The sequence below is a fragment of the Acomys minous genome, assembly GCF_964271855.1.
Source record: "Acomys minous genome assembly, chromosome: 15".
Classification (NCBI taxonomy): Eukaryota; Metazoa; Chordata; class Mammalia; order Rodentia; family Muridae; genus Acomys; species Acomys minous.
The window spans coordinates 6,963,240-6,988,758 of record NC_140497.1 but is presented as its reverse complement, the minus strand read 5'-3'; the positions used below and the strand labels follow the sequence as shown (position 1 = coordinate 6,988,758).

The 25,519-nt window shown below is 48.3% G+C and overlaps 1 protein-coding gene across 2 annotated transcripts in view; it reads left to right on the top strand.

Annotated features, from left to right (window-relative positions):
- The window catches only part of TUBGCP3 (tubulin gamma complex component 3), a 58,597-nt gene that overhangs the window by 7,340 nt on the left and 25,738 nt on the right, over window positions 1-25,519 (top strand). Inside the window, exons 2-11 of one of the 2 annotated variants that reach the window (XM_084759505.1) lie at window positions 3,113-3,220; window positions 6,195-6,262; window positions 8,672-8,749; window positions 9,349-9,560; window positions 11,236-11,408; window positions 12,383-12,501; window positions 13,125-13,250; window positions 16,471-16,539; window positions 16,800-16,932; window positions 18,637-18,803. In XM_084759505.1, the coding sequence (XP_084615631.1) occupies window positions 3,113-3,220; window positions 6,195-6,262; window positions 8,672-8,749; window positions 9,349-9,560; window positions 11,236-11,408; window positions 12,383-12,501; window positions 13,125-13,250; window positions 16,471-16,539; window positions 16,800-16,932; window positions 18,637-18,803 (1,253 nt within the window). Of the gene's footprint in view, window positions 1-3,110; window positions 3,221-6,194; window positions 6,263-8,671; window positions 8,750-9,348; window positions 9,561-11,235; window positions 11,409-12,382; window positions 12,502-13,124; window positions 13,251-16,470; window positions 16,540-16,799; window positions 16,933-18,636; window positions 18,804-25,519 lie in introns of those variants that run through there. The other variant, XM_084759506.1, reaches the window with a different exon arrangement.

The window sequence follows — 25,519 nt, the reverse complement described above, 5'->3', positions numbered from 1 at the left end:
AGCTGCTGGCAGGGTTGAGGTCCCCAGAGAGAAGCAAGCCCTCAGAGGCCAGTGTTCGGGATGCCAGGATCATGGGACATGTGCCAAGAAGAGCTACAGGCAGGAAGTGGAACTGGACTAAGTTGGAAAGAGAAGCTGTGCGTGCCACAAGTGGAAGGGCTGAAGGAATGGGCTGCCTGAAGCCTGCGGAGCCCAGCCAGCTTCATTACGAGCCCCAGGTGTTAGACATGGAGCTACGGGGTTTGGTTTTGGCCATATTGGATTTGGAGATTTGCTTTGATTATTCCTTGCTAAGCCCTTGGTTATTCCATTTTGAAAATCGGACATTTGTTCTATGCCATTATATGTTAGAAATATATACATTGTTTTTGATTTTATAGAAAAAATTTGAACTTTCAAAATATTGAAAAATCTCAAGACTTTGTAGACTTAAAATTGGACTGTATTTTACATTTACATTATGAGGGTTTCTTAGTCAGTGTTCTGTTGTAAAGAGAAACCATGTCTGTGTCATTTCTTTCTTTTTTTTTAAAGATCTTTATTATGTCTACCGTGCTCTGCCTACATGTAAACCTGCAGGCTAGAAGAGAGCATCAAGTCACATTATAAATGGTTGTGAGCCACCATGTGGTTGCTGGGAATTGAACTCAGGACCTCTGGAAGAGCAGTCAGTGCTCTTAACCTCTGAGCCATCTCTCCAGCCCCCATGTCATTTCTTATAAAGAAAACATTTAACTCTGGCTTCACCCTCACAGCTTCACAGCATGGCCTCTCTGGGTCTCCATGCAGACACACCTGGCATGCCTGGCCTCTGCATCTTTCCTCAGTTGTGGAGGGAGATTCCATAACCCTTTTCTTCTACCCTTTATACTAAACCACATGGCTGAAGCTGCCAGGGCTGGAACTTGCTGCCTTGTTCAAATACATTTTCACCAGCTTTCTGGGCTTTTTGTTTTGTTTTGTTTTTTCTTCCCTGCTTCAGCCTTTCCTTAGTTCTTTAACTGGGTGGGTCTTGCCCTGAGGTCACCGCTCCCCTTATTCCCTTTAGCATCGGGCTTTCCTTTAACCTTTTTATCTCACTGAGCACTGGCCTTAGCTCCATTACACTTCCTGGTGTCTCTTTTCCCCTCAAACTGTACAATTGGTATTTTCCCTGTTCAGCTTGCTCCTTTTCATTACAGATCTGCATAAGATTGACTGGCCACTAATGACCATGCAACAGCCAATACTAGGCTGTTTTGAAATCTCTGCCAACGCCATTAATCTGAAACTCTTCAATTTACCCTCGGGCAGATTTTTTTCAGACAAGGGCAAAACAAGACACTATTTATTTATTTATTTATTTATTTATTTATTTATTTTTGACAAAATATTATAAGGATGGTCTATAGGCCACTTTCTAATATTCTTTTTGGAAACCTCTTGAACCAGGCAGTTATAATCTGGTTTGTTTTCAGCACCACTGTCTTCCTTGTTCCAATTAGGATGGCCCGGTAGGCCCCACTTAAAACATATAACTGCTTTCCAGTCCGAAGTCCCAAAGTGCACATTCCACCAACCATCAGCATGGCCTGGCCTGTCACAGCAATACCCTGCTCCTAGTACCAACGTCTGTCTTAGTCCCTGTTCTGTTGCTGTGAAGAGACGCTGTGACCATGGCAACCCTTAAAAAGGAAAACATTTAATTGGGGCTTGCTTACAGTTTTAGGGGTTTAGTCTGTTATCCTGTTGGGACTCATGGTGATGGGCAGGTACACATGGTGTGGGAGAAGGGGCTGAGAACTCTACATCTGGATCCTCAGGCAGCAGGAAGAGTGAGAGCCACCTCCTGCTTGGGCTTCTGAAACCTCAAGGCCCACCCCCAGGGACACACTTCTCCAACAAGGCCACCCCTCCTAATCCCTCACAGTTAGCAACACTTCCTAATGGCCAAGCATTCAAGTATATGACCCCATGGGGACCATTTCTATTCAAACCACTTCAGAGAGTAATATGAGACTTTGGGGACAAAGAGTAGAAGGGTGTGGCTTAAAGTGATATGTCTGTGTGCCAAGTTGGCAAGAGGTGGATTAATCTAGAATCACCTGAAAAGGCTGTTCCACTGAGAGATTGTCTAGGTTGGCCTGCTGAAATGTCCATAGGAATTTTCTTGATTTGTGGCAAGTCCTGCCTACTGTGGGTGTCACCATTCCCTAGACAGGAGCCTGGGCTGTATGAGCGTGGAGAAAGGGGACTGAGCACCTGCATACAGTTTTAGTTTTGCTTTGTCGTGTGACCCCCACCTCCAGACAGGGTTTCTCTGTGTAGCCTTGGCTGTCCTGGGCTTGCTTTGTAGACCAGACTGGCCTCGAACTCACAGCGATCCACCTGTGTCTGCCTCTCTGAGACATGCACCACTGCGGCTGGCTTGCTTACAATTTTAAATTCATTACTTTATTCACTGGATGTACTGTGAGCAGTTGGTTCATGTCCCTGCCCATTGATTTCCTTGCAGTGATGGACTGTAACTTAACATTGTGAATCAGATAAACCTACTCTCCCTTGAGTTGCTTTGGGTTGAGAATTTATCAGAGCAACAGAAAAGAAAGACAGCTCTGCCTCCTGACCCATGCCTGGCCTTGCAGACATCGGGCGGGCATCCTCATCCTTGAGTTAGTGCTGTGCACCTGTCTGTTCTCCAGCATCCCTCCAGCTTCACTTCCGCCTGGGCACATTTAATTAGCTAAGCTGCATCCTTCTCGTTTTTATGTATCTTTAAAGGAAGCAGAGACACACCTACATTGTAACTCATGTGCACAGATTCGGCCTCTGTCTTCCCGGGAGCTGGAAGCTGCACAGAGGCCTTTGACCAGCGTATTTCCAATCCCCTCGCCCATCTTCAATCACTCCCTTTGAAATGGCTACCAGTCCAGTTTAGTTTCTCTTTAGGATTTTTCTGTGTCTCTGCTGTCTTTTCCCAAATTTTATAGAACTCTTCACTCAAGTCACTGATTTCATATGGCTTTTCTGCCCTCTTAGTTAAGACTGGGGACGGTGGTTTGCTGTCTTGAGTTGTGTGCCCTGGTGATGAAAACTGTCCAGTTGTAACTTGCAGCCTCTGTTCACCTTCCAGCTGATGTTGCCCAGCAGTTCCAGTTTGCCGTGAGAGTCATCGGCAGCAACTTCGCCCCCACCGTTGAAAGAGATGAATTTCTAGTAGCTGAAAAAATCAAGAAAGAACGTATGTATTTTTCTTAACTATTACGTGTTAGATTATGAAACTTGTGAAACCTAAAGATTCTGTGACATGTATATGTGCATATACATATTATATATCTACATGTATTTGTGCATGTATACATGTGCACATGTGTGTATGGTCACCTATATGTGAGTATATATGTGTGTGTGTATGTGCCTGTCTGTGTTTATTTATATATCCATACATGTGTGCATGTGTATGTCTGGATATGCGTGTTTGCATGTATGCATGTGTATATCCTTATATGCATGTTTGCATCTATGCCCATATATACACGTGTATGTGAATCTGTGCTGGCCTCAAGCTTGTTTTAATTATAGGTACTATTAAAAATAAGGACAGTTCATTTTTTTTCTTGGCATTAACATTATTAAAACATAGTGGAAGTTTGTTTTAAATGCGTCATAACACTGCAGTCTAGTTTTAGTATACAAAAGATAAGGGGACTGACTTCACCCCTTGTTTTCTGGTTTCCAATGTGTAGCATGAACAGTTAAGCTCTTTCTGTGAGGCATCGCCACTTCCTTCATTGTCAGCATCAGACTTGCTGTGATTCAGGGCTGTGCGAGCATTTCTCTTCTGAGATGGCACTTCAGGCTCTCCTGAGTGGTGGCCCCTGGAGAAGAAGGTTCTCTATTCTTGGCATGTGGTTTGGTAATAGCAGTTGGGTTTGGTGAGGTCGGCTCTGCCACCCCCCTCAGCCTCTGGAGTGGCATCTAGGCTCGCTGAGTGGCAGGCAGTCATCAGCCTTCTGTGGGAGAGCTGACTGGTCCTGATTTGGAGAGCACATTTCAAGGGCGTGCGAGCATGCTGCAGTCAGGGCCTTTCAGAGGGCCTTAAAAACCTGCTGTGGATCTTAGCAGCTGCTTCCTACTGAGGCCTCCTCTTAAACTGTCCAAATGAAGTGGCCTTTGATTTCGTTTCTAACTGTTTGCCAGGCTGGTAATGGCACTCCTAGGAAGTCAGTCTGCAAAACACAGCGTCCTACTGTGCTGTGTTAGGAGCCGCACGGCGCAGTGATCTATGTGGGTGTTGTCTGGCAGAGCTGTAACACAGTCCAGGAGTGCTGGCTGCGGACAGCCGAGGCTGTGGCCCCAGCACGGTTAGATCTAGTGCCTTTCCTGTTGAGGACTTGAGCAGTGTGGCTCTAAGGAAACTAGAAAGGCAGCCTTGGCGCAGCTCAGCGTGAGCCTACAGTGGCCCTCTTTGTCAGCTGCTTTACTTTCTTGGTTTTAAGTTACCCGTGGTCAACTATGGTTGAAAAACAGTGGCGAGAAAGTACACCCCAGAAACAAACGATGTATAGATTGTAAATGACTTACCGCCTTAGGGAATGTGTTGACGTCTCGTAGCACCCCACTCCTTCCTGCTCGGTCTAGGAGTCATCCTAGTTCAGCATGCCCGTGCGCTGCTGCTGCCCACTTTGTCCCACTGGTCACGGCGCCGCCTTCTCAGCCCCCAGAGCAAGGGCTGTGTTATCATTATTCTGTGCTTCTCACAGCCCAGACCAACTTCAGACCTGGCCATCCCACTCCGAAAAGCTAGGGTGATAGGCGTGTGCCACCATGGTGGGCCACCTTATTTTCCTTAGTGGCCCCAAAGCACAAGGACACTGAGCCCTGTAAATCAGATATGTTAAAGAACATCAAAGTGCTTCCTGCGTGAAAGATACGGGCTTTGATACTGGTGGAGGTTTCAGACACCCACAAGGCTCCTGGTCTCAATAGTTAAATAAGAAGAGGAATAACTGGGGTTTCCAGCCTGTTACCAAATATTGAAACTCAAGCTCCCCTGTAAATGTGCACTCTGAGCTCCAAACTGCTTACATTCTAAGTTCCACCAAGACCCCTACTGCTGGGTCCTAGAAGTGTAATTTCCTTTGTGAATTTGATTTCCTAGCCTCCTGGTGAGCTCATTGCCAGTGCCTTAGTTATGTCATTACTATAGATTTTCAAGGAAGTCACATAGTAACAGTAATAACTGAACAATAAAAACATTGAAAATAAAATTAATAAGCTGGGTGTGGTGGCACACACCTTTAATCCCAGCACTCGGGAGGCAGAGGCAGGCAGATCGCTGTGAGTTTGAGGTCAGCCTGGTCTACAAAGTGAGTCTAAGACAGCCAAGGCTAACACAGAGAAACCCTGTCTCGAAAAAGCAGGGGGAAAAAAGGGCTGGAGAGATGGCTCAGAGGTTAAGAGTACTGGCTGCTCTTCCAAAGGTCCTGAGTTCAATTCCCAGCAACCACATGGTGGCTCACAACCATCTACAATGAGATCTGGTGCCCTCTTCCGGAGTGCAATTGTATATGCAGGTAAAGCACTGTATACATAATAAATAAATAATTTAAAAGAAAAGAAAAGAAGAGTCATAATAAATGCATTGATGTTTCTTTTGAAACAGTCATTATTTCATAATGAAGCAATATGGAATACTGCTGTACAGCTTAGCAGAAATGTTAGAGTGTGGCCGTTTTGAGACAAGGTCTCACCCCTGTGTAGCTTTGGCTGGTCATTGAGGCTGGCCTTGGACTTAAGACCTGCCTGCCTCTGCCTTCTGAGCTCTAGGGTTAAAGGCATGCACCACCTGGCTAGGGTGTGGCTTAAGTCAGATGAACTGTATGTCTGGTGGTCCTGTGAATTCATGCTTTCCCAGACAACGCCCCATCCCTCCCTGCTGGTAGCTCTTATCAGTTAGTAGTTGAGAACAGTTTGCCTCACTCTGGATCAGTATTTGTAGACAACCCAGCCCGAGAGTCTCCATGTTTTACCCATGTCAGACAGGCAATGTGAGCTGACCAAACGATTGCTAAGTCTCCTTGACCTGTTCTTTGGGTTCTGGGTTCAGTATTCTTTTCAGCGGTCTCAGTCTATTAGCACAGATGCAGTGCTTTCGTAACACTGAATCAGGGTGTGTGTGACTAATAGGCTTAATCCCTTTTTAAAATTTTCAGTCATCCGACAAAGGAGAGAAGCAGATGCCGCATTATTTTCAGAGCTCCACAGAAAACTTCATTCGCAGGTATGTTCTGGAAGTCCATGAATGAGAGTGGCTTGGGAGTGTTGGTGGCCTTGCTTGCTGTCCTTTATGCAATCAGTAATGGCTTTCAGCTGCAGCTGAAAGGTTCAGGGTTAGAAGTATTAGTTGGACTTCCTGTTGGACGGCTGGCGATTGTCTGTTGCATAGGAAATGGACTCTCCAGCTTGCATTGAAGTTGTCTTGATGACATTGCCAAGAGTGGGTGCACTGGTGGATGTCAGACCTGGCCCCACAGCAGAAGCTCCGTGCCTGATGCAGTTTTATATGAGCAACACATTTTGTTGCTAGAGTGAAAAACAGAAGGGAAAACAATTCTGACCCTTTTGTGATTGGGTACTGATACTTGAATAGTTTCCTAATCTAATATTTTGATAAAGATTTGTCAGTTTCACAAAGATACTTGCACCACAGTTGAGATTTTGTGATTTCTGGCTGCAAGGAATTGAGTTTACTTAGCTTTCTTCCTCCGGTAGAGAGGACTAAGGACCCAGAGGAGCCTAGGAGGAAGACTTGAGAGCCTCGTGTGTAGTCCATCTCTTCCAAGGTGGTTCCCAACAGCGGCAGCGCTTTTTCTTGTTTTCAGTCTTTCTCCATCTGTGACTGACTTCTGCACTGCAGAGGTGACAGGGGAGTTTATATGCTGTAGTTAGGGAGCTGCTTGCCCTCGCTAGGATCATGGAGATAGTTTGATGCTGTGGCCACTGGATGGAGATGCACTTGTGAGACTGAAATTTAAGAAGGTTGTTTTCTAAAAGTTTGTTTGAAACTCTTTATTCCTATGCTTGCTTGCCTACATCCATCCATCTAATCTATCTATCTATCTATCTATCTATCATCTATCATCTATCTATCTATCTGTCTGTCAATACCTATTCCCTATATTAAAAGAGGCCGCTCTTAAGCCCAGTGTGGCAGCACACTCCTGTGTCTCAGAACTGGGGAGGCTGAGGTGGGAAGGTCAGCTCAGCTGCACATGTTCTGTAGTTAAAAATATATATGGCTTGCTTTCCAACATGTCATTGTCAGATTTTGTATGCACCAGTTCACTTGGGGGGCTCCCCCCCCAATTTCTTCCCATTCACACCCTTTCTGAAGTGAGAGCTGGGATTCTGGCCTTCACTTTAATTCCGGAGGCAGAGGTCTTCCCGCTGTTTTTCCACTGGCACATTCTTTAGGGGACATGTCCGCTCAGAGACATGCAGCCCAGTGTCCTCTGCGGTTTAGGGAGCCTTCCTTTTGTTTCTTGTTGGTGCCTCTGGGTATCCATGTCCTTAGGCAGCCTGCTTTTCCTTCTTTGTTGTCCACTGTCATGTTGACTCCTCTCAGCAGGCTTATGTCTGCCTGCCATTGGCTGGTGACGCCTAGCAGCCAGGTTTGAGTCCTGGAGTTTCCTACATGCTCTTGTTTCCTTTGTGGGTCAAGAGTGGGTCCCTGGCATCGTGGTGATGACAGGAAGTGGTGCACTTAGAGTGCTTGGTGCTGCGGTTATTTCCGAATGGCAGCTGCTGTTATAGACTGAGAAATGGAATCCAGACAGAGACACAGAGACAGAGACAGAGTCAGAGGCCTGGCAGTCACTGGCCCTGTGAGGCCTGCCTCTGTCCCAGGCTGCTGCAGTCTTCTTCCAGCCGCTCCCCTGTGCAGCGCAGCGCAGTACAGTGCCTGGGGACTGCAGCAAAGGCCCCAGGCCCTGTCCACACCTGCAGACGTTTTCGTTGTATTTGCAGTTCTAGCCCATGCATCTGCTCGTCATGGCCACATGTCTAGAGATTCCTCAGGGACCCTCTCCAGTTGTGTCATTTGCCTGCATGTCTGTTTCCACTAGAAACGTCAGGGTGCTCACAGGGGTGGAATACTTTCCGTCCTTAGCTTATCTTTTCTACAGTCCTCTTTTGTGCTCCAAATGGGACATTAATCAAGAAAACCAGTTCACTTCCCCGACCAAAGTCACATTATATAGTCCAGACTGACCTGAAACTCATTGTGTCGATGAGACTGGCCTCAAACTCACAGCGATCTGCTTGTCTCTGCCTGCTGAGTGCTGGGATTAAAGGTGTGTGCCACCATACCCAGCTTTATCCACATGTTTTTGGTAATAGTTTTTCTTTTCTTTTTTTTTTTTTTAACCATCACTGTTGTTGGTTAAGTTTTACTAATTCAAAGCAGGATAACTTTGGGGATTTGTTTCCAGGGAGTTAAGGACCTGGGTGTTGGTCACAGAGTCACTTCCAGTCTTCTTGAGGATAGTGCCATTTATGACTGATGAAGTGAGCTCAGAGTGAATGTCACCAGGTGAATTTTAAAGTGTATGCCTATTTGGGAAATAAGTATAGGAGGGAAAACAAAGTTGAGACAATAGCTCTTGTAATATTTTATTTTTACCCTAAACAGGGAGTTTTGAAAAATAAATGGTCAATCCTCTACCTCTTGCTGAACCTTAGTGAGGATCCTCGCAAGCAAGCCAGCAAGGTGGGTGAGCGGGCCCTAGCTGTGTCTTATAGGCTGGTCACACCATGTTTTCATAGGAAAGAAAATAATAGAAAAGCTAAAGGCCCACAGGCCAGGAGGTCAAGTCATTTTTTCTTTTTGAACGGAAGTTTCCGGAAGATGTGTTTCAAAACTATGTTATTCTGATGTAGCAGCTGCTAAAGAGTGGACCCTCAAATTAGGACCAACAGCCTGGAAGGGTCGGTGTTGTTGGGAGCACTTGTCACTGTCACAGCAGCAGGCTTCCTGCTATAAGCCCTCCCGTGCGCATTTCCTGGAGCCTCTGGCTCTTCTCTGCTGCAGAGCCTAGTATGAGAGACCCTCCTCAGACTTTTGGCTGGCAAGGAGCTGAGGAGTGTGGGTGGAGGGCCTGTTCCTCCTTGTGTAACCGCAGGAGTTCAGAGGGCTGGGCCCTGTCAGTTCAGCAGTACCTTCGCTGACTTGTTGATCCAGTCGCAGAACTAGCACAGGGACAGGGGCACAGCGTCCCTAGCACAGGGACAGGGGCACAGAGTCCCTGTGGGCTGGGCATGGCGCCCTACAGTTTCTTGCCCGTGTGTTTACGGTGCGTTTCATTTCAGGTAACTAGCTACGCTTCGTTATTTGCACAACCATTACCAAGAGATGCTCACTCAACGCCTTACTACCATGCCAGGCCTCAGAGCCTCCCCCTGAGCCACCAGGACCGCAGCACGCAGGCGCAGAGCGCTGGCAGCTTGGGCAGCAGCGGAATCAGCAGCATCAGCTTGTGTGGCCTCAGTGGCCCCACACCTGTGCAGCCTTTCCTCCCTGGGTAATTTGAGTGCTCTCTCTCTCTCTCTCTCTCTCTCTCTCTCTCTCTCTCTCTCTCACGAACACACACACAAGCACACACACACACACACACACACACACACACACACACACACACACACACGCATGCGCACATGCAACATGATAGAACCAGAAGCATCTAGGTGCTGTGTGTGTCCTGCCCAGGCTTCCAGGGTGTTGGGCTGTAGGTCTGTAAACCCTAAGCTTTTAGCTAGGCTGTTTCTGTTGGACTCAAAACTTGAAGTAGCAGGGTGCGTTGTCCTAGGTTGTGATTTTCAGACTTATGGTTAGTGCTCGGAGCAAAGAGGATGGAAGCCAAGGATGTGCGGCTAAGACAGGCAGTGTTAGCGTTCTGCCATTGTCATTGCTGGTTGTCACAGTGGAACAGGGTTGAGGAAAGTGGTCAGAGAATCAGTGTCAAAAGCATGCTGTTTCCCGTGTGAGCACGGTGGGATCTCAAGTCACTTTGACTTATATTGTACAGCAGGTACTGAGCATGGGCTGCGTGCACCACACATTGCCCTGTGATGAGCTGTACCATTTACCAACAGCTGACCCAAAGCCCGTATTTGGCTGAAAGGGTCTCATTTGTGACCTTAGAACTTAGAGTACTTAGTGCTGTCATAAAAAAAATTACATAGACAATTTTGACCTGAATTAGGCTTTTATTTTACGTTTACAGTTCTTTTCAGATGCACAGTATTACTGAATGCTGTTAGTAAGTCTGTGCCCACCAACAGTAGTTCAGGGGCAGACTAGTGCTCCCCATACTGAGGGTACTGCAAGATAGGTGGGGTGGTACTCTCCATACCAAGGGTACTGTAGGATAGGAGTGGTGGTGCTCCCCATACCGAGGGTACTGCAGGATAGGAGGGATGGTGCTCCCCATACCGAGGGTACTGCAGGATAGGAGTGATGGTGCTCCCCATACCGAGGGTACTGCAGGATAGGAGTGATGGTGCTCCCCATACCGAGGGTACTGCGGGAGGAGAATGGCTTCCCCAGAGCACTGTATAGACTCTAGGGCAGCAGGTGCAGTTTTGAGCCCGAGGCTGTTTTAGTGTTCTAGGAAGTAGTAGTTTTATTACAGTTGTCACTAGAAATAAGCATCAGGTTCTTAGGTTTCCACAGAGCGCCTGTGATGTTTTCCAGGGGACTTTTGCCTTTGTATTTGCGCATTCTCCAAATGAATTAAAACTGCAGGGTCTGTTTGCATAGGTTGCACACAGGGTGGGGTGGGGCTGGTGACCAGCGGATGGGACAGGGCCCAGGTGTTGAAACCTATCAACTCAGGAAGTGTTAAATGAATGAAGGTCATGATCTTGAAGTTAAAACTAATTTAGAGTTTCTAACTGATTATGTGTAGGCATGATGTGTGCTGTGTGTTGGTAGAAAACTCAAATAGGGAAGAGTAGTGCGGGCGGTCAGGTGAGCTATCCAGCTAGGAGCGGGTCTGAACACTGGGTCGGTACCAGGACAGTGCCAGGGACCTGGAGCTGATTGTTATGGAGATGGGTGGTGTAGAGAGCCCTGGTATCAGCTTTATAAATTAATGTAGCTAGTTAATAAAGTAAAGAAAATTCCTAGGAACATTTCTGTTTCTTGTGGAGTCTGGTTGTTTGAAGTCATAAATGCTTTTATCTTTATTTCTCTAGACAGCCTCATCAAGCTCCAGGAGTTGGGGATGGCCTTCGACCGCAGCTGGGGCCTCGTCTTGCGTGGACTCTGACTGCAAATCAGCCTTCTTCACAAACCGCTACCTCCAAGGGTCTCCCCAGTGCTCTTTCTCGAAACATGACAAGGTCAAGGAGAGAAGGGGATTCCAGTGGTAAGATGTGTCTTGGCATCGAGAAGCCATTTCACTCTCAGCACTAGCCAGGACCTGATGCTAGTTTTTATAGAATGAGGCGCGCCAGACCCTGCCGTGGCCAGAAGCCTCGTGAGCTCGCTCCACGATGCCCGCTGTTAGTTCTGCTGCCGCCCACTCTCAGCTGTCGTCTGACTGGCCGGTTCCCTCGGTGTTGGACTCTGTACCTCCTTGTACCAGACCCTGTCCTCCCACCTCACTCTCTTCCTCCTGGGTAGCCACTCAGTCCTTCAGGAAAGTGATTTCTGGGGTTAAGTCCCCGCTCTGTGGAGGATGGTGTCTGTCTTGATCAGGGTGCTGGAGCTAGGCGCGGCACAAGTGTGAAGGAAACTCACTGGCCGTTTCCGTGGTGGTTTGAAGGATTTAAAGTCCCATTAGGCAGTCAAGGGGGTTGTGAGTGCTTTTCTTGAGTGTACACCGTGGAGCAGTGCTTGGCAGGTAGAGTCACCAGTACTGAGGAGCAGGATCTGCTGGTGGTTCATGGTCTGCTGGTCCTGAGGCTGTGGCTGCTACTGCCATGGGGGCAGTGTAATTTGTAACTCAGGCACATGAAAGCCTTTGCCCACGCAGCTGTCCCATGGAGCACTCACACATGTACCTTCTCAACCACAATAGCCTCCCTTGTGTAAGTGTGGGTCCTCAGGGCCAAGCATGGAGTAAGCTGGTGTCACACAGCCCCTTGCTGTGCTCTCCTCTCCCTATCTGCCAGGTGGTTGCAGGAGGCGACCTGTCTGGTGGCCTTGTCTTCTGAGGCCTCCATGGAGGACACTGCAGGAGCCCTCCCCCTCAGAAGGCCCCGGCATCTGTCCTGCCTCTTGAGCTCACCGAGTTGGCATATGTGGCCTGGGAGCAAATGTATGGCACACAGCGAGTCAGTCGTGCAAGGCGTGTCACACAGAGAGTGTTCCTTACTGTCTTTTACAAATCTTTTGCAGGCTCATTGGAGGTCACCGAAGCGGCTCTTGTGAGGGACATTCTCTATGTGTTCCAGGGCATCGATGGCAAGTACATCAAAATGAGCAGCACAGACAACTGCTACAAAGTGGAAGGGAAGGTACGGTAGCCGAGTGCCGCCTGCAGCGTTCAGGGATAAGAAAAGTCACTAGAGTCAGAACGAGCATCCCACTGACTGGCATCCCCGGGGTTTGGCAGATCTGGGACCGAACGAGTGGCACAGCTGGATTTGCTTCTTGCCCTGACCATCTGTGGCTCCTGTGATCTGTCACAGGCCCCCTGTGGCGAGGCTTGCTTTTCCCCATGAGTCCACTGCTGGGGCTGCTGCAGTGAGGGTAGAGGACCCAAGAAACAGAGGCCAGTGTGGTGTGCTGTCCTGGACACAGCATTCCTGATGCATTCTTCCCACATCCCTGCTCCTGTGGGTGTCCGCTCTGCTCCTCTCCACAGGACAAGGTCATCACTCCCCTGTGTCTGGGGATTTTCAAGGTCCCTGGTCGGCAGGCCCCAGAATGCTATTCCGCAGGGTGACACAGAAGGAGACTGGTGTCCTCCCACTCCGTCCTCCCTGCTGCCATGCTTTCTTCCTCTTGGTGGTGTGGTAGCTACTTCCAACTTCCTTGGGCTGCTGTTTAATGCTAGAATATTAGAACAGGTGGCTAGAGCTGATGGTGAATTCTACCGGTGTCTTTGAGTTTTACTTTTGCTGTGTTTACTTTTTAGGCAAACTTAAATAAATCTTTGAGGGACACGGCAGTCCGGCTTGCTGAGCTGGGATGGTTACATAATAAAATCAGAAAATATGCCGACCAGAGGAGTTTGGACCGCTCATTTGGACTTGTAGGTCAGGTATGTTCATCTGACTGCAGGCCGGAAGTGCTATTCTCCTCAGCGCCAGAGCCTGAAGTCACTGTTGGGCTCTTCTTGCAGAAAGTGTCCTTGGTAACTGCTGATGCTGTCAGTCAGGGTCCCCTGAGAACACGAGGCCTGAGGACTGATGAAGGGATGGCAGGCGGGGTTCATCAAGGCCAGAGGAAAGAGACTTGCAAGTGGGAAGCTTGGGCCTGCGCTGTGCCCACCACTGCCACCTCTGAGGCATAGGAAGGGCCTTGGAGCTGTGATCAGACCAAGCGTCCCACGGTTCTAGTGCGACAGGTGTGGGATGTGGGGACCCACTGCTGTCGCTGCCTGGCTACCTAAGGCTGGAACACTGATGGAGCTGCACGTCACTTGAAGCAGCCACCTTTCCCTCCTGGCTGCTGGATCTTGAGGGGAGTGGCGGATTTAGAAGTCAGTGTGGGAATACCTCCAAAGTCTTGGCCTCCTGCAGATTTTGGTGGCCCATGCTTTTGGTCCAAGCTGGATTCTTATTCAGGAATTGCTGCCAAGGATATCTATAGAAGTTTACTGAGAGGATCACAGAGGTGCTGCAGCGTGGCTGGTGGCCAGGAGCATGGCAGGGGCAGTGTGGCTGGTGGCCAGGAGCATGGCAGGGGCAGCATGACTGGTGGCCAGGAGCATGGCAGGGGCAGCGTGACTGGTGGCCAGGAGCATGGCAGGGGCAGCGTGACTGGTGGCCAGGAGCATGGCAGGGGCAGCGTGACTGGTGGCCAGGAGCATGGCAGGGGCAATGTGGCTGGTGGCCAGGAGAAAAGCAGTGGTAGCATGGCTATTAGCCAGGGGCAGTGTGGCTATTAGCCAGGGGTGTAACAGGGCAATGTGGTAGTGGCCAGGAACTCAGCAGAAGCATGGCAGGGGCAGCGTGGCTGATGGCCAGGGGCGTGGCAGGGGCAGTGTGGCTGGTGGCCAGGAATATGACTTTAAAGTGATGCCTTGGGATGAAGTTTGGCTTCATGATTGACAGCATGTCACCTTGCACACTGTTCATTCACCAAAGCTCCTTTCTGTACTAGAAAGTGAGGAGAGAATGCATACTTAGTGCTAGGCTTGAGCCTAGAGTTTCCTCGTGGTTCTGCTGGCTGACCACTGCCCTTCTCGTTCTCTGAAGGCTGACACTAACAGCACGCCTGGCTGGGGCTAGGTGGAGCCTGTCACCTTTACTTAGTTCACTCCTTGTCTGCCTGCAAAGTTGTATGGCAGATTGTGTAACAGTCTCACTTGTTTCTGTTTGCGTGAATTTCCACAGTGTGGCTCTCTGGCTGCTGTGAACAGTGCTGCAGGCACCGACACAGGCCTACGGTGGGTGTGGGCATCTGGAAGTCCTCCTTTAGTTATTTGAGGAGCCAGTGCTCACCCACCCAGCAGTGTGCTGGCTTCCCCTTCCTCATCTTCCTGATGGTGGCCATTCTTACTGGAGCTCGGGTGTTTCTCAGGGCTTGGTTCCATTTCCCAGATAATTGGGTGTTGTGGATATTTTTTCAGTGCCATTGGCTGTGTCTTTTGAGAATGTCCATTTCTGTACTGGGCAGCTTCACCCTTTGTATATTCCGGGTCCTGACAACTTGCTAGATGTGTCTTAGCTATGTTATCACTGTAGTAGCATCATAAGGGTCCTACAGTCAGGCATTTAAATCCTGTGCTTTCATCTTATTGGCCACGGTAGTGGGGTGGTGTTCACAACACTGTCTGCATGTAGCCCCTGTGTGTCCTGCTGCTGAAGTCAAGAAGCCATGGCTGCCCGTGTTAGACCATTTGAGTGCTCTTGTTGGGGTGATCTGTATCCCTGTTGGGGTGTGTCTGTGCCTGTTGTTGTGGGTACTTGCTGGGTGCATTCTCCCTGAGGCCTCAGCAGAGCCGTGTCATAGTCCAGATGGGACAGGATTGTGCAGGAGAATTGGCTCCTAGCACAGTTCTTGTCATTACTCCTCCTCTGCAAGCCCAGGTGGTCCAGCCCAGCCAGCCCCACTCCCTCGGGCTGTGGGAGATGGACGTGCTCACAGAACCCGGCTATGTGGCGTTGGCATGCAGACCACCTGTAGTTTGAGCTGTGCAGTCTGCAGGAGTGCATTCTCCATGGCTGACAGCAGCTTAAGCTCTTGGTCAGTTGATAAACTGTTTATGTTCTCTTTTTTAACCTTGTCTGTTTGTGGTTCTGCCCTGTTGGAGTCTGGGGTGGCGGTTTTGTAGAACATGATGCTGTACCTGAACAAATGCCCCATTGCTGCCTCTCTGAATGTTAGGGGAGCTAACAGGTTAGTAAGGACGCCTGTGCCCTGAGCTGGTTGCTTCCGTGTGTGGTGGTGGTGGGAATTTGGAGGTGTCTGCCCTCACTGGGACTCCAGCATTTCATTCAAAGGCCTTTGTGGTTCCCTAGGTTGGGGCAGTTCATCTCGCAAGTCTGACTTTTGAAGTGTTGGCTGTGTGCCTACAAAGTTGGTGTGCTTATTTTATAGCTACAGGAAATGAAAATGTTCATTTTATGTTCCTTTTTATCACCAGAAGGGTTTTTTTTTTTTGTATTTTATGTTCATTTTTTATAGCTAAAAGAGCATTTCATTCTTCTGTGTGGCAAAATAGGCACATATTTTATGGGATTGTGCATTGCATTAAGGTGTGTGGGGAACCATGGGGCCTGAATATTTCTTTAAAGATGCTAGGCTTTAGCCTTTGCTGGTCTGTTTGGTAGCTTGACTTGCAAGCAGACTTTGGGCTGTGTGCTCTGTTTATAGCCTCGGGTTCATGCCAAGAGGGTCTTATCACTGGGCTGCAGGCAGTGGGCCCGTTTTTACCACTTCTGGCAGCGTCTGTGGAGCGCAGGCTGGAGTTGCAGAGAGCACTGGGTCGGTAAGGAAACCATGCCAAAAGCGGGGCTGGTAGAAGTCCCCAATGCTTGGAAGTGGATTCAAGAAAGTTGTTGCAACTGCAGAAACTTAGAAAGGCCACCGTGTAAAAGGGTCCTCCTTTAAAGTGACCACACTTGTGGCGTCACTGAAACCTGCCACATCCCTCCTGTTTCTTTCTGCAAGATTCAAGCTGCTTCTTACTAAAATCAGCGCTACAGATGCAGGAGCGCAGTTGCCCTGAGCTCCGGGGTGGTGTACTCTTGTCTCAGACTGAGCCACTGTGAGCGCACGGCCATGCTTCAGCCCTGCTTGTCTTTCTCACACAGAGTTTCTGTGCCGCCTTGCACCAAGAGCTCAAAGAGTACTACCGGCTCCTCTCTGTCCTGCACTCCCAGGTAAGAACTCCTGGTGAATCCTTCAAGACTTAGAAAACTGTAGACAGCATCTTGTAGCATCCTAGAACCAGTTGGTTGCTCATTTCAGGGACCTCTCTGCCCTATGAAGACTAATTGTGTGTAGCCTAAAAGTGCTGTGCTTTTACAGGAGGACCTTTGACTTGACTGCTGCACAGCCGGGCCTGGTTATCGTTTGCGTAGGTTCTGGGGTGATGACTTGACTCAGTCTCTTTGCTCACCCTTTCCCTGTTGTTTTTTAGCTGCAGTTAGAAGATGATCAAGGTGTGACTCTGGGACTAGAGAGCAGCCTCACTCTGCGGCGCCTCCTGGTTTGGACATATGACCCCAAAATAAGGCTGAAGACCCTTGCTGCGCTGGTCGACCACTGCCAAGGTCCTCTGAGCACCTCCTTTCTGTGCTTCTAGACATACTTGGTGCAAAACTTGCTTGTGGTAGGGCCTGTGATTCTACTCGGTTTGAGGGGCACAGCAGTGAGCACACACAGGAGACACAGGCTCACATTGAGGGCACAGCAGTGAGCACACACAGGAGACACAGGCTCACCTTGAGGGCACAGCAGTGAGCACACACAGGAGACACAGGCTCACATTGAGGGCACAGCAGTGAGCACACACAGGAGACACAGGCTCACATTGAGGGCACAGCAGTGAGCACACACAGGAGACACAGGCTCACATTGAGGGCACAGCAGTGAGCACACACAGGAGACACAGGCTCACATTGAGGGGCACAGCAGTGAGCACACACAGGAGACACAGGCTCACATTGAGGGGCACAGCAGTGAGCACACACAGGAGACACAGGCTCACATTGAGGGCACAGCTTGAGCACACACAGGAGACACAGGCTCACATTGAGGGCACAGCTTGAGCACACACAGGAGACACAGGCTCACATTGAGGGCACAGCTTGAGCACACACAGGAGACACAGGCTCACATTGAGGGCACAGCAGTGAGCACACACAGGACACACAGGCTCACATTGAGGGCACAGCAGTGAGCACACACAGGACACACAGGCTCATATTGAGGGCACAGCAGTGAGCACACACAGGACACACAGGCTCATGGAGAGAGGGACCTGGGAGCAGCACAGCCTGCTCAGTAGCCTGAGACTTTCAGGTGCCATGGGTTAAGGCTGGATGGAGGTGCATCTGGTGTTCCAAGGCTGCTCTGTGGGCTGCATGCCATGGCCCTTCCTGTGATCCTTACCTCATAGCCTTCCTCACCATCTCATGCTCTGGGCATCCAAGTCCACGACATACTCTCCAGGGCTAGCCTCCCTCACTTGCTGCGGTTCTGTGCAGCAGGGAGAAGTGGAACTGACAGACAACTCCCCCATCCTCCTGATACTACACCTCTCCCAGCTTGGTCCCCGCCAGCTTCCTCTTATTCACCCCTTTGGGTTCCTCAGCTTTTCAGTAGGAGGTTGGCCCTCTGAAGCCCTGCAGCTGGCTTGTAGCAGTCCTGTCTGTCCTGGTTGGTCTGCGGCAGATGTTGCTGTAAGACTCGCTCCTGGATTCCTAGGTGTCTCTCATCACTCGTCTGCTTGCACACCAGAGCAACGTGTATAAGACTAGGAGCCTCTGACACACACTGCCAACTCCGCGCTTGCATTGCTAGAACCCAGTTCTGCTGCTCCTGGGCCTTCCTCAGGGTCCTGCTGCAGAGCTGCACCGTTGCTGGCAGGCCGTTGGCCCTGTGTGCCACACCCCACATCTTGTCATGTTGTCCTTAGAGCCTTTGCTTTTCATGAGTACTTAGGTGTGAGCTAAATTGCAGAGTAAAGTGTGAATCTTAAGACTCTAGACGGGGCAGCTGGTCACTCGTAGTCAGTTTTACAACTGAAAAGCTTGTTGGCTGACTCCTGCTTGAGTGTTTGTACAGCCAGAGACTGCATCTCAGTGCCCATGCTGTGCTGCTACTGTCACTAGGTACACAAGGTTCGTACTGACTGAAGAAAGCAGAGGCACATTATCACTGTCACTTGCTGTCTTTGGTTAATATTAAGTGATTGCTTGTGTCATGACTTCAAGTTTGGCTATTTTTGTGTATTTTTTCCTTATTTCCCCTAGGACGGAAAGGGGGTGAGCTGGCCTCTGCTGTCCATGCCTATACAAAGACAGGGGATCCCTACATGAAGTCCCTGGTGCAGCACATTCTGAGCCTAGTGTCTCACCCTGTCCTGAGCTTCCTCTACCGATGGATCTATGATGGGGAGCTGGAGGACACATACCATGAAGTAAGTACCAAGGCTTGGGGCTAAGTGCTGTGGGCGCCACCTCCTCCAGTGTGGCTATCTTGACCAGTATCATCTCTCTGAACAGGCCTGTGCCTCCTCTGAAGGCCATGCACCTCTGGCACGGTGCTACTCTGTGATCAGCACAGTCACGTGGTTAGGGGGAATGTGCATGTCCAGGCTGACTGACAGCAAAGCGTGGTCTCCCTGGGGCCTGCTGATACCAGATCACCGGCTGGCTGATGGCAGAGCAGCACCCTAGGGCCTGCGGATGCTCTGGGGTGGGTGTCTCTTCATGTGGTTATTTTATAAACTTGTCAGCTTGGTACTGAGTATTTGAGTGAAGCAAGCTATTACATCTGGGTTTATTTTCCTTTTGAAATACAGGTAGTTAAGGTGCAATGTAACACGCGTGTTCCTAAAAATCTCTGACACACAGAACCATTCAGCCAACAGACACTAGATGACTTTGTGGTGGTTGGGAACAGGGCCAGCGACAACACACTCAGAAGTGCTGTCAGTAGCACTAAGAAATGGAAACAGAAACCTGATGAAAGTTGTATTCTATATTCACTTATGCTAAGAGGTTAAGAAATACATAGACACCACACTAAATACAGCATTCATGGTAAAACCTCTGCTGCTTGCCATGGAAGTGAATGCAGGAGAGGAAGTTGAATCCAGGTCACATGCTTTTTAGACAAATTCTCCACCACTAACCCATATCACCAGGCTTCCGTCTGGAGTTCTGAAATGTGCGGTACATAATTGTTCATTATTTTTATCAGATACTGATTTGCTGTTATGTAGCACAGTGTACATTTGAGGTATTCTTCTGAAGATACCTGGTTGCTTGGAATATGAGTGAGACTCTAAGATTTGATTCTGTGTGTGTGCATGTGTGTGTGCGCACGTGCGCATGTGTGCAGTCTCGGGTATTGATCTTCAGACGACTTCCACCTTCACTTTTTGAGACAGGGTCTCTCATTTGACCTGGACCTTGCTGAGTAAACTAGGCTGGCTACCCAGCCTGCCCCAGGAATCTGCCTGTCTCTCTCTCCAGCACTCGGATTACAAGTAGGTGTCATTATACCCAGGGTTTTTTTGTGTGTGTGTTTTGTTTTTTTGTTTTCTAATGGTGTTGGTTTTTTTCTATTTTTTCCATATAATATAATCTGATTATTATATTATTATCCCTCCCCAACTCCTCCCATGTCCTTCCCACCTCCCATTTCACCCAAATCCATATGCTTTCATATATTAGAAAACAAATGAGCACCTAAAAATAAATAAATAAATAAATAAATAAAATACAATAAAGTAAAAACAAACAGAAGAAAAAGAGTCAAAGAACCTTCTTTTATTTTAAATTGCATGTGTGAGGACAGTGCCCAAGAGTCCAGAAGAGAGCTTTGGCTCCTCTGGAGCTGGAGCTTTAGGAGCTGTGAGGCACACAGTGTGGGTGGTGAGAGTCAAATGTGCGTCCTCAGCAGTTGCGATACTTGCTCTTAAGCTCTGAGCTGTATCTCTAGCTTCTGTCCAGGCCTTGTTTGTTTTTCTTTACTCACTGAGTCATCGCTCTAGCCCTGGGTTTTAGAAGTTACCGAGTGTCTTGATCTGGTGAGCATGATAGAATAGGTTCATCTTGTCACTCAACAAGTGTAACCTCACTTCTTATCCCATTGAAAGATTTTATTTTATTTTTTCATGCTTTGCTCTTGACTTAATTTAAAATATCTAGAAAAGTTCCATGAGTTGTGTATGGGTCCTTCCCCTGTGTTCCCTGAGAATTAGCATGTTATCACATGACTCACCAATCTTTTCACACCTCCCCATGCTAATTCATAATTCTCGGGTTTACACAGGCACCAGCAAGACCAAGTCCCTAGTCCTTTGTGTGCCAGTTCCTCTGCCCATGTGACGCTTTGGCCCTGGTGCTATTTGCATTGCTTCTTTGCTGCTGCATGACTGACAGGTAGCAGTTCTCTCTGAGCTTAGGTGCCATGTGGTGAGGGCTGCTGTGCTTGTCCCTTCAGTCCACTTTGCTGTGACTTAGTCCCTGCTCCATTGCTGCTGGGTCTTCCTCACTCAGCCTTCCCTCTCCCCTAGATCTGTATAAAGTCTGGGCCTGTCAAGGGCATTCTGGGAACAGGTGAGGCTAGAGTGAGTCTCTGGAACATTTGGCCATCTCTTGCCCTGAATATAGGTCCCTGATGTCCTTCATTGTCTAGTGAACTCTAAATAGTTTTCATTTAAGTTTTAAGTCACATTTTTTTTTTTCGAGACAGGGTTTCTCTGTGTAGCCTTGACTGTCCTGGACTCGCTTTGTAGACCAGGCTGGCCTCGAACTCACAGCGATCCGCCTGCCTCTGCCTCCCGAGTGCTGGGATTAAAGGCGTGCGCCACCACGCCCGGCTTAAGTCACATTTTTTAAAAACTGCAAATAATAGGTTTATCATACAAATTTGGTAGTATATTTGGTTGTTGAGTAATAAAAACTTGAGGCTTTTGCCTCTTTAGGACTCGCACAGGCTAATTCTTCCTCAGCATGGCCAAAGTGAGGTAGAATTTGATTGTGAAGCTGAATTTTTTTCAAGTGCCAACTCAGTGGCTGTAAGTGAGCTGTAGTTTATGGACTGTCTGCAGTGGGAAATGCTTCTGGGCCAGAAGAAGGTGTAAATACTGGTAAGGAGAAACTGAAAGGGGAGCCATGTAGACATTGTGAGTTGAAAATTAGCTCCTGCGGTCAGTCTCAGTGGCCAGCCTCAGTGGCCTTAGGAAGCACCTGGTAAAGCACAGCAGGTGGCCACCTGCATGTGTTTGTGAGAAGGAGCCCAAAGGGACTAGTTAGGATGTTGCACCTGCCTAGAGCCCAGTGAGAACTAGTTAGGAGGGTAAACCCACCTGGAGCCCAGTGGAGACTAGTTAGGAGGGTACACCTGCTTAGAGCCCAATGGGGACTAGTTAGGAGGGTGCACCCACCTGGAGCCCAGTGGAGACTAGATAGGAGGGTGCGCCTGCTTGGAGCCCAGTGGGGACTAGTTAGTAGGGTACACCTGCCTGGAACCCAATGGGGACTAGTGAGCAGCAGCATCCCAGAGGCAGGCTGGGGCCCATGTTCCACCAGAGGGAACAGAAAGGCAGTGGAGAGGCATCCTTTGCTCTTCATCCTGCCTACCATTGTGGTTACAACCCATGACACAGGAGCCAGGGTAACCTGTCCTCTCCAGAGCTGTTTTAGCAGGTATTTTGTCACAGCAACAAAAAGCCTAAGACTGTTCTGCAGCAGGCCTGAGCAGGGAGAGAGATGTACCCACTGCCTAAGAGTGAGATGAGGCCTTCCGTTTGACAGACAGAAAGAGTAAGGAAAGGAAAAGACAGTGCCTGAGCCTGTCCTTGCACCTGATGGACAAATCACTTATTGTCCATTTTCAGTTGATGAGAAATGTAATGAACAGGTCCATAAAGAGCAACAGGACATGGTATTGTAGAACGGCAGCAGGAAACAGCAGGAACTCAGCAGCTGCCTTTCCATGAGAAGGCCAGAAGGTGGCAGGTGATTGAGTCTGCAGGCATTGACAGTCTCAGGCAGAAATGGAGAGAGAAGAGAGTCCTCTGAGTATGACCCAGGTGCGTTAGTTCCCAGAAGCAGGACTCCCAGATTGAGTCACAAGGTATGTGCTCAGACCTCCAGCAGGTCAGTGGATCCCCAGAGACTGAGACATGGGTGAGATGGTCTTTGAGGGAGTTCTGACAGAAAGCTGCAGAGTCTCCACCAAGCCTCCCCAGACCGCGAAGTGCAACAGGGAGGGACATTTCCATCATTTCATGAAGCCATCACAGTACCACACAAGGTAAATATGTGACCACATCTCTCAGGACTACCTACAGATGTGGAAAGCCTCCACTAATTACCAGAAGCACATTGAAAACATTGTTACCAAAAGGGATTCATCCTAGTAATACAGAGTGTGGTCCATAGTCCATCAGAGAAGAGCCATAGTCCATCAGAGTAAGAGCCATAGTCCATCAGAGTAAGGACCATAGTCCATCAGAATAAGAGCCATAGTCCATCAGAGTAAGGGCCATAGCTCATCAGAGTAAGAGCCATAGCCCATCAGAGTAAGGGCCCATAGTCCCATCAGAGTAAGGGCCCATAGTCCATCAGAGTAAGAGCCATAGTCCATCAAAGTAAGGGCCATAGCCCATCAGAGTAAGAGCCATAGTCCATCAGAGTAAGAGCCATAGTCCGTCAGAGTAAGGGCCATGATGAGAGTGTAAAGGACACAGTCTGCTCTGCGCATGCTAAAGAAACGTCTGCTGACATTCAGTACAACACAGCAATAAAACACCAAAGCAGTGATCAGAAGAGAGCTGTCTTTGGAACAGTAGCAGCTAATGCCTGGGGCTGGTAAGAGGTTGTCCGCCTTGCTCCCACACAAGGTACCAATATCCCACTTCTACTCAGCGTTCTATGTGTGCCAGCAAGACAGCAGTGAAGAGGGATCCAATCTGGTAGAAAAGAATGGAAGAGATGACCTTCGCAGGCGACATGGTCTTAGCATAGAGAAACCCCAAGTGTGGACTGCAGAGAAGTGCACTGGAAAGGAGGCACGCCTGGGTCTAGTGCTAAGGTTCCCAAACTAGCAGACTGCCAGTCAGTGCCAGAAATCCTTGTGTTTCTTTATGCTGGCAAATGCTACATACAGGAAGCCAAGAAGACAGCTGCATGCACATCAAAAGCATTCAATACTTAGGGATAAGTTTAGCCAACAAAACTGGAGCCTGGTGCTGCTTGAAACTGTAGCTGGAGTGTTTGCCTAGTCCATGACCTTCGTGATACAGGGAAGCTGACTGGATGAAGGGGTTGTGAGCTTTTCAAGTCCTAAGCTGGATCCTGGCTGCCGTAGCAGGCAGGTTGCTGTGGGAGTGTCTGGGGACTAAGCTGCACACTAAGCAAATCTCCCTGTTGCTCCTGTTTCGGGTGGGAAGTGCACATTTGTCTAGCAGTTAATGAGAAATCAGGGTACAATGACAATTTTTTTTTCTCCTAGATTCTTTCTGTGTTTGACATAATAGTAGAAATCAAAGGACCTTGAGGGGGAAATGCATCAATACAATGAAGGCTTACTGCAATTATGTTCTGACCTCGGTTCTTCCTCTGCCACCATATATGTCTCCCAGTTCATTGTATCCTAAAGATGAGCACACCCTTTGTGCTCACTACTAGCTGCTTGTAGAGTGATTGCACGCTCCTGTGCCCTAGAAGAAGCAATGTGTTTGTGACTTCCAAAGATGACTGAATTGTCTGGGAGCTTTTTTTTATAGTTTAAATTAAAATCCTTATTGTTCACACTGATAGAAACCCAGCTGCACTCCAACTATCAGGATAAATTGGTGTGCTGTCTGTAAAAACTAGCTCTTGTGTTTAAGTGAGTAACAGAGAAATACAATTTACATGCGATTAATGTCATCTGTTGGATGGCAAGCCAAAGGGCAGTTGTAGCACAGTGACGGTCACCGGGAGATGCTTGCAGCGGGCTTAGAACATTTCTGATTTCTCTCAGGGTTAATTTCAGTACGTGTTATATGGTAACCTCAGCACAGCAGTGTTTGTTTCCCCGAGCTGCCTTGGTTGTGTAGAAAGGTAATGTACAGCGGACCAGTTAGTTAGTTGAAAACAGCTCATCCCTGCTCTGTGACCCCAAGACAGCCAGCATTCACAAGTACGGCCTACAGAGTCAAGCGTGAGACCCCAGCATCATGGGCAGCTCTGAGAGAACGATGCTATCTAAAAACAAAATCAGTTAAACATTAACTGTATCAATTATTAAAGTTTTTCTGATTGGCACATTATTTGTGCCGTTTAAACATTTCGATTGTAGAAGCACATCTAGCAGAGAAAGGCACATGTGTGGAGTAATCTGATCACCAGTGAGTAGTATTTGTGTTTACGCAGTTTCGACTGGACTGTGTCATGTCATACATCATTTTTCTTGGAAGTAAATAATGAATGCCACTTTCTGACATTAAATTATTTTTCAACAAGTTCTTAAAGTGTTCTTTGAAGTCCTGACTATCTCTTAGTCTGGCCTGTATTCATAAATGTAAATTTGCATCTTGTTTTTCCTGGAAAGATTAGTGCTTTTCCTCTACTTCTCAGGGACCTGTGACAGTTAGTGGGAAGCTTTATGATCATTATAGATGCTGGACAAACTCACTCGCTTTTTGACATTTCCCAGCAATACTGGCTTTACTCAACAACTGTATGCTCATCTAAGTAGGAAACCCAAGATAAACCACTGTTAGAATTAATGTATCTAGTAGTTTCTAGCTTTCAGTTATTTATTTGTTTGTTTTGGAGACAGAATATTACTATGTAGCCCTGGCTGGCTGAGAGCTTGCAGAGCCATGCCTGCCTCCATGACTGGGATTAAAGACATGGACCACCACCCCAGATAGCCTTCCACATTTAGCAGCATATTAGAAGATAACAGGGGCTGGGCTGATGGCTCAGAGGTTTAAGAGCACTGGCTGCTCTTCTAAAGGTTCTGAGTTCAATTCCCAGCAACCACATGGTGGCTCACAACCATCTGTAATGAAATCTAGTCCCCTCTTCTGGCTTGCCGACACACATGCGTGCAGAACACAGTATAAATAATAAATCTTTTTTTTAAGTATAACATACTTCAAAAAGATTTTACCAATAAAAAGATAAT